Source organism: Malaclemys terrapin, chromosome 2, assembly GCF_027887155.1.
Source record: "Malaclemys terrapin pileata isolate rMalTer1 chromosome 2, rMalTer1.hap1, whole genome shotgun sequence".
NCBI classification, from domain to species: domain Eukaryota; kingdom Metazoa; phylum Chordata; order Testudines; family Emydidae; genus Malaclemys; species Malaclemys terrapin.
Window position 1 is genome coordinate 143,812,651 of NC_071506.1, and position 8,928 is coordinate 143,821,578.

The following is an 8,928-nucleotide window of genomic DNA, read 5'->3' on the forward strand; positions in this document are numbered from 1 at the left end:
TTGCTATGAGTTGGAATGAAATGATCTCCTCATGAGAATGACAGTAGTGTATGAAAAGGCAGGTCCCCAATAAGGGGACAGACGTGCGCTCGTGTCATGTGGCAACAGCCAACTACATTAGCTACACCAGAATCATTTGTTTGGTTATATGAGAATATAAACCTTCCGGCTACTGGACACAAACCTGCCTGGGGCCAGGAAAAACCTGGCCTGGAGCTATCACAATCGACCACTAGAGGGGGTTCTTGCATCTTCGGCTGAGCCCCTGGCAGTGGCCACTGTCAGAGGCCCGATCCTGAGCGGATGGACCCTTTGGCGCTACCCTGTCCGTCAGTCCTCGTGCTCCCAGGACTCAGGCCTGTGCAACATGCACAGTGCTTGCATGACTTGTGGGGGGAGAGAGGGGATTTTTGTATGAGTTGTACCGGTACGACTCCTCGTGTGGACAGTGCTGCTGGTGACGCTTATAACCCTGGCTGTCCAGGAATAGCCATACTTAACGGCTCAGCGCCCACCTGCTGAGCTCCCCCAGAAACCCACCATGCAGCCCCCAGCGCCAGGAACCTCCAGCCACCCGTGCCCTCCACATACTGTCCAACATACACCCACCCAGTACTCCCGCGGGCATCACCTGGCTAACCCCATCTTGCTTAGCGTCCTTCAGCCAGCCCAGGACCCCCAGCAGGCTCGAGGCCTCGGTGACTCATCAGGGGTGTCACCCATGGAGCTGTCAGGTCTGGCCTCACACTGCAAGGAAGCTAGAACCCCTCCCACAGGCTGGATTCCAGGCCAGCATCCAGCTGGGAGGGACATATTGCTTGGCCCCTCTGTTCTGCCCCTGCAGGTCGTTGGAGAAACGAGCCCTTGCCTAGGTTCAAGCCAGCCCCTTTCGCTACGGCATTGGGGTGGCAGGTGCCCTGCCTGGATGCTACATAGCAGGGCAGAGCCCTGGTGCACAAGCAAGCTCTGAATTCTTTGCAATTCAAATCAGGGCACATGAAGGTAGCTTTCGGCCTTGGATCCAAGAGTTGTCTCTGTGCTTGGCTGGGGGCTCATCCGAGCCGACAAGCTGGAGCAGCTCACAGTCAGATTTGTCCTCACACACCCCTGTGGGGCAGGCCAGGCTGGGGTCCCCATTGGGTGGGTGGGAATTGAGGCCTGGAGAGGCTAAGTGACTTGCTCAGGGTCACACAGAGTCTGTGGCGGATAGGGACTCAAACCGGGTCTCCTACATGTGAGGCTAGTGCGCTAACCATTGCGCCATACTTCCCTGTCCTCCATGACCCCTCTCCCCAGACACTGCACTCACCCTCCAGTCGCCCACAGGAGTGACAGTGCAGTGGGCGGAGTGGATGTCGTGGGCACAGGGTATAGACAGATACACAGATGGGCTGGGGAGGGAAGAAGCCAGCCCATGCCATCTGCTCTGTGGGGTGTGACAGCCGAGACCTCCTGGTAGACAAACCCCGGCAGTGCTTTTATTGGCAGGACAAGCTGACAGCACTGGGAGAGCCCGAGCCCCCAGGTGTGTGTCGGGGCGGGCCCAGCCCCTTCCTCCACCTGCCCCCGCCCCTTACTCAAGGGATCTCCCCCTGGTGCTGTGACCCTTGCGGCACTGCGCAAGCCATGTCAGTCTTGGGGAGTGGCTCCTCCACCTGGGTGTCAAGGTGCAGAAGGGCACCTCCATGGGCAAGGCAGGCTGGCATCCCTCCGCTCCCCCCACCCTTTGCATCCACACTGCCACCTCTCCAAAGAGGCCCCGGGGCCAGTGACCCTCCCAGGCTGGAGAAGCAGCTGTAGCTTGAACCATTCTCTGCCCCCAGACTGGAGTGTTACTCTGTAGCCAGGTCCTGGGCCCAGCCCCCTCTTCCAGGCGGCTCCAACAGCTAAGGTCACAAGGCTGCTCAGCTCTGGGCTATTTCTGTCCTGGAAGGGGGAGGGAGCCCCTGGCCTGGCTGTTACTGGAGCCCAGGAAGGGGGTGGGGGAACCTACCCTCCCAGCAGCACCATAATTGGCTGCCTGCAACTGTCTGTCTGCCCCAGAGTGGGTGCTGATTGGGCTGACGGGGTATAAAAGGGGCACACAGGGCCATGGGGAAGTGCTGTTGCAGCTGCCACAGAGCTGGGCTCTCCGGGCACGCTGCCCTCCCTGCTCTGAAGATGTCAACCCACCGGCTGGTGATCGTGCGCCATGGCGAAAGTACCTGGAACCAGGAGAACCGCTTCTGTGGCTGGTTTGACGCTGACCTGAGCGAGAAGGGGGCAGAGGAGGCGCGGTGCGGGGCCCAGGCCCTCCGGGAGGCAGGCTACGAGTTCGACATCTGCTACACCTCGGTGCTCAAGAGGGCAATCCGCACCCTCTGGGCCATCCTGGATGGCATCGACCAGATGTGGCTGCCCGTGGTGCGCACCTGGCACCTCAATGAGCGCCACTATGGGGGCCTGACCGGCCTCAACAAGGCCGAGACCGCCGCCCGGCACGGCGAGGAGCAGGTGAAGATCTGGCGGCGCTCCTATGACATTCCCCCTCCCCCCATGGACGAGCAGCACCCCTACTACCAGGTCATCAGCAAGGTGAGTGCCAGCTGGGCGCCCCGGGGAGGGACAACCAAGCACCTGGGTTGGCAGGGAGGAGTACGTGGGTGTTGCTAGCTGGGCACCCAGGAAAGGAGGGGTGGGGGTGCTAGCCGGGTCCCCTGGGGGCTGGCTGGGGGGGAGACAGAGGGAGTGTCAGCTGGGGTTCTGTGAGGTGGGTGAGTTCCAGATGAGGGGGCAGTGAGTGCCAGCCTGATGTCTTGCTCAGCATCCTGGGGGGAAGATAGGGAGGGTGCCCAGCCTGGTACCCCAGGCAGGGCAGGCGCAACCCATTAGGCTACCTAGGCGGTCGCCTAGGACACTAACATTTGGGGGGTGGTGACCGCGGCGGCTGGATCTTTGGCCGCCCAGGTTGGGGGTGGCATTTCGGGGGCGGGACCTTCCGCCACCTAGGGCAACAAAAAAGCTGGTGGTGCTCCTGACCCCAAGGGAGGGCTAGGGGGTGCCAAGCCAGCGGCACTGGGGCAGAGTGGCACCGGGAGAGGCAGACGGAAGCATCCGCTTCCCGGCGGGCTGACACCCCTGGCAGGGGCAGCAGGTACTGGGGGTTGCTGAGTCAGTGCTTGGGGGGAGGGTTTGCTGGGGGGGCACAGGGCTTTTTGCTAAGCAAACAAGGATCTGGGGAACAATGGAGGGGTAGGGACAGGAGGGCACACGCTCACCCAGCGCTGGCCCCCAGGCCTCTCCCTCCCAGGACATGGTAGAGGCCGGATCAGGTGCAGAGAGATGCCTGAGGCTCTCACCAAGCAGCTGGGCTGGTGCAGCTGCTGCCCGACCTCTCCTGGCACAGACACCGGGTCTGTGGCACGAAGCCCCCACCCAGCCGGCGGGCACAGGGCCTTCAGGATGGGCATCAGCACCGTGGCTACTGGCAAAGATCTCTGGGGCAGCCCCCCAGAATCCCCGTCTCAGTGCTGGGGGGCATCAGGCTGGGGAGACCCCCACCCCTTGGGCAAGATGGTCAGGCTGATCCATTGTTCTCGAGCACAGCTGGCCCATCTCGGCAGGGCCACACATGGGGTCGGACTGACAGTGGAGTCCCTGTGCAAGGCCTCACACACACCCGCACCCCCACAGGAGGGGTGATGGCCCCAGCCAGCCAGCCAGCCTGTCCCTGCAGGGTAAATAGTCTGCTAGGGCCATTGTCTAGCTAATCCTTGCTGTGGGGTGGGGATGGGGGGGGGGCAGGAACTAGGATCCCACCCTGCCAGAAGCCTCCAGGCTGGATCTGCCTCTGGGAGCGAAGCTGGGGACAGGGTGGTACGGGCCCCGGGGTGCCAATCTGGGTGGGAGGTTTGGATGCCTTGCGTGGTGGGGGAGGGCAGCGCATACACTGTGGGAAGGGGCTAGCGAGGAGACCCCGGTAATCCAGCCCCTTCAAGCAACAGGCTCACGCTGGGTTCTGGGCTGAGCCCAGCTTTGGTTCTGATTAGAAAATCCCCCCACCCCAGTCTTCTGCCTCTGGCTGAGCCCCGGGAGGGCTGGGAGGCAGGAGGCTGGGGGAGGCTGTTCCCCCTCCCATGTTAAAATGTTCGTTGTTACCCAGGTGTCCAGCCCGATTGTGCTCCCCACCGCCGCATCTGCCCCTGGGCTGGAGACCTGGGGGAGGGGGTGTTGGGGCAAGTGTGGCTTGTGTCCCTAGCACTATCGGGCTGTCTCTCCTGCCCCCTAGGAGAGGCGCTACGCAGGCCTGAAGCCAGGGGAGCTGCCCACGTGTGAGAGCCTCAAAGACACCATCGCCCGCGCCCTGCCATTCTGGAACGAGGAGATTGTCCCCCAGATCAAAGCCGGCAAGAGGGTGCTGATCGCCGCCCATGGGAACAGCCTGCGCGGCATCGTCAAGCACCTGGAGGGTATGTTCCCCTGATGAGTGACCTTTAGCTGGGCCAGGTGCCAGTCCCCATGCTCTCCTAGCTATGCGCCCTTTGTAAGGTCCCCAGGGCTCGTTACCTCTAGCCTTGGCGTCTGCTCCTGGGGACATGGGGGCCAAACCGGTCCCCATCTGCCTCCTGGAAATTCCCTCCCTGTCACCTTGCTCTGGGGGAGAGAGGGTCCCCAGGGTGATTAGCAGGGCAGCCAGCGGGCAGGAGACTGCTCTGCCGGGGGGCCTGGCGAGGAAGGGGGGCAGGGAGTGCCAGGAAAGGAGCTGCAGTGCGACTAGAAGGGACCCAGTAGGGAGGTGCCCCTAAGCTCTTCCCCTCCCCATGATCTGGTTAAAGGCTGTAAGCCACACAGCAGCCAGCTGGGATGGGCTGTAGGGGCAGCAGGTCTTATCCACCCTGGGACCTGTAGCTAGAGATGGGCTAGGTCTAATATGGGCATCAGGAGTCCGGAGGGCAACTCCTCCACCCCCTCTGTGTCTCAGTTTCCCCCACTGTATCATGAGGCTGACGGTCTGGGGCTGGGAGGTCTGATCAGCGGGCAGGTGAGGACCCTGGTGCAGCACCCGCAGTGAGCGACTCCCAGCCCCGGCGCAGGTGCAGCCCGGGATGGGTACGCCGCGTATCCGAGGCCCAAGTGAGCCTCGTGGGGCAGGGGGGAGTAGGAGCTGGCAGCTCCATGACCGGCTGCCACAGAAGGTTGTTGCTATTTTGAGCCGGGCGTCACATTTCAAGGCTCTGGGAGGGGTCTGGTTTCCACGCTGACCAGCCTCCCCTGTCCAATTCTGACGCTGGGATTCGGTTTCCCTGGCCTCTGTGAGCCCCGGCCCTAAAGGTCACTGAGGGATTCCAAGGAGCTTTTTCAGATGCAGGCGGATGGAGCTGCACGACCCAGCCTGTGAGATGTGAGGCAGCTCCTCAGGGGACTCCTCACAGCGCCCCGTGCTGGGCGAGGCTGGGGCTGGAGTAGCTGGGAACTACCTCCACAACCAGCGCTGCTGCCTTGCTCCCCACAGCGCCCCCTGCTGGGACATGCTGGGGCTGGAGTGGCAAGGGGGCTCCCCCCACAGCCGACACTGCCACCTCACTGGCTGTGTTTCTGCCTCTGCCAGCAGCAGGCGCTGTAACTTTGTTGCTGTGCAGTGGGAAAGTGCCGGGTGTCTCTGTGCTGGGGCAGCCCCAGTGGGCAACAAGGGAAGCAGCAGGAGCCACGGGCCTGTCTGACCGTCCCCGCTCTCCCCACAGGGATGTCTGACGCCGCCATCATGGAGCTGAACCTGCCGACCGGGATCCCCATCGTGTACGAGCTGGACAAGAGCCTGAAGCCCACCAAGCCCATGCAGTTCCTGGGTGACGAGGAGACCGTGCGCAAGGCCATGGAGGCTGTGGCGGCCCAGGGCAAGGTCCAGAAGTGAAGGGGAGGGAGAGCAGCTAGGGCAATAAACCCGTGAAACCCGACTGAGTGAGTGCAGTGTGAGCGTGGGGGCCCTCAGGGCCTGGCGCAGCGTGTGAAACAGGGGCTTCAGGGCCTGGTACAGCCTGGGGAGGGTATGTAGCCCAGTGGTGGGGGGCTGGGGCTTGGAACAGCTGGGGGGGTTATGTATTCCAGTGGTGGGGCGCTGGGGCCTGGAACAGCCTTGGGGGGCATGTAGCCCAGGAGGGGAGAGGGATATGTAGGGGGTCCACCTACAGCCTGGGTGATCCAGCTTGGGGTGGACCTCACTTGACACAGCCTGGGGGCCCTCACCCAGTGGCAGAGGGAAAGTTTGGTGCTTGGCACCCCTGGGAACTCAGGGCCTGTCAAAGCTTGGTGGCTGTGGAGGAGGATCCAGCGTGCTGGGGGAGGACAGCTTGGGGGTCTGGCTATGCTGCTCCCTCCCCAATGGGAGGGAGAAGTAGGCCTGGCCTTGAGGCCCATTGGTGTGGGGGCCCCGTGTGGCCAGGGAGGGGTTACAAAGCCATAAGTCTGCCCCAACCTGTAGCAGGGGACTAAGTGCCACTCCCTGTCAGGTCCTCTCTGGGCTCCGAGCAGGGAGTGAGAGTGGCTCTGGGACAAGCAGGGAGCTCCCGGGTGGGTATGAACAGGGGGCCTGGTACTGCCTGTAGTTGAGGTGAGTCATTTTTCCTGGGGAGGGAGGCTGAACCCTACTACCTGGGCCTGGAGCAGCTACCATGCCGGAGGGATCTAGAAACCTTCTCCATAGGCCGCCAGCTGGGTTTGAATCCTAGGCCTTCAGCACCAAAGCACAGGCTGCTGCCTATGAGCTGAAGGAACAACCTCATTAACCAGCACATTAATAGGCTCTTGTCCATGGACCAGACTATAGGGGGCTGCCGCACACTTCACAAACATCCCTCGGGGTGCAGCCAGTATTTGCCCAAGGAGGGGCCCAGGGAGAGGTGCCAGGGCAGAGAAGATGGTGGGGCACACGGCACAGCTTGGTGCATAAGACGCAGAGGGCAGAGCCAGCCATAGAAAGGCTTGTGGGGCTGCAGCCTGGGATGGAATCGCTGGGATGTGCAGAGGCCGGGGCCCCACTGTCAGGAGAGTGCAGGGGTTGGTACCTTGCCACCTTAGAATCATAGGATATCAGGGTTGGAAGGGACCTCAGGAGGTCATCTAGTCTAACCCCCTGCTCAAAGCAGGACCAATCCCCAACTAAATCATCCCAGCCAGGGCTTTGTCAAGCCTGACCTTAAAAACCTCTAAGGAAGGAGATTCCACCACCTCCCTAAGTAACCCGTTCCAGTGCTTCACCACCCACCTAGTGAATGTGAAAAAGTTTTTCCTAATATCCAACCTAAACCTCCCCCACTGCAACTTGAGACCATTACTCCTTGTTCTGTCACCTGGTACCACTGAGAACAGTCTAGATCCATCCTCTTTGGAACCCCCTTTCAGGTAGTTGAAAGCAGCTATCAAGTCCCCCCTCATTCTTCTCTTCTGCAGATTAAACAATCCCAGTTCCCTCAGCCTCTCCTCATAAGTCATGTGCTCCAGCCCCCTAATCGTTGTTGCCTTCCTCTGGACTCTTTCCAATTTTTCCACATCCTCCTTGTAGTGGGGGGCCCAAAACTGGACACAGTACTCCGGATGAGGCCTCACCAATGTTGAATAGCGGGGGATGATCATGTCCCTCAATCTGTTGGCAATGACCCTACTTATACATCCCAAAATGCTGTTCTCCTTGGCAACAAGGGTACACTGTTGACTCATATCCAGCTTCTCATCCACAACCCCTAGGTCCTTTTCTGCAGAACTGCTGCCTAGCCACTCGGTCCCTAGTCTGTAACAGTGAATGGGATTCTTCCGTCCTAAGTGCAGGACTCTGCACTTGTCCTTGTTGAACCTCATCGGGTTTCTTTTGGCCCAATCGTCTAATTTGTCTAGGTCCCTCTGTATCCTATCCCTACCCTCCAGCGTATCTACCATTCCTCCCAGTTTAGTGTCATCTGCAAACTTGCTGACAGTGCAGTCCACGCCATCCTCCAGATCATTAATGAAGATATTGAACAAAACCAGCCCCAGGACCGACCGTTGGGGCACTCCGCTTGATATCGGCTGCCAACTAGACATGGAGCCATTGATCACTACCCTTTGAGCCCGATGATCTAGCCGGCTTTCTATCCACATTATAGTCCATTCATCCAGCCCATACTTCTTTAACTTGCCGGCAAGAATACTGTGGGAGACCGTATCAAAAGCTTTGCTAAAGTCAAGGAATAACACATCCACTGCTTTCCCCTCATCTACAGAGCCAGTTATGTCCTCATAGAAGGCAATTAGGTTAGTCAGGCATGACTTGCCCTTGGTGAATCCATGCTGACTGTTCCTGATCACTTTCCTCTCTTCTAAGTGCTTCAAAATTGATTCCTTGAGGACCTACTCCGTAATTTTTCCAGGGACTGAGGTGAGGCTGACTGGCCTGTAGTTCCCCGGATTCTCCTCCTTCCCTTTTTTAAAGATTGGCACTACATTAGCCTTTTTCCAGTCATCCGGGACCTCCCCCAATTGCCATGAGTTTTCAATGATAATGGCCAATGGCTCTGCAATCACATCCGCCAACTCCTTTAGCACCCTCGGATGCAGAGCATCCGGCCCTATGGATTTGTGCTCGTCCAGCTTTTCTAAATAGTCCTGAACCACTTCTTTCTCCACAGAAGGCTGGTCACCTCCTCCCTATGCTGTGTTGCCCAGTGCAGCAGTCTGGGAGCTGACCTTGTTTGTGAAGAGAGAGGCAAAAAAAACATTGAGTACATTAGCTTTTTCCACATCCTCTGTCACTAGGTTGCCTCCCTCATTCAGTAAGGGGCCCGCACTTTCCTTGACTTTCTTCTTGTTGCTAACATACCTGAAGAAACCCTTCTTGTTACTCTGAACATCTCTTGCTAGCTGCAACTCCAAGTGTGATTTGGCCTTCCTGATTTCATTTCTGCATATCTGAGCAATATT

The 8,928-nt window shown here is 59.4% G+C and overlaps 1 protein-coding gene across 1 annotated transcript; it reads left to right on the top strand.

Annotated features, from left to right (window-relative positions):
• Positions 1 to 2,092: 2,092 nt before the first annotated feature.
• LOC128831818 (phosphoglycerate mutase 2) lies at positions 2,093 to 5,933 on the top strand. The gene is made up of 3 exons (XM_054018592.1): positions 2,093 to 2,574; positions 4,268 to 4,448; positions 5,721 to 5,933. The coding sequence occupies exons 1-3, from the start codon at positions 2,161 to 2,163 to the stop codon at positions 5,888 to 5,890; spliced, it is 765 nt and encodes a 254-aa protein (XP_053874567.1). The 5' UTR covers positions 2,093 to 2,160; the 3' UTR covers positions 5,891 to 5,933.
• Positions 5,934 to 8,928: the final 2,995 nt, after the last annotated feature.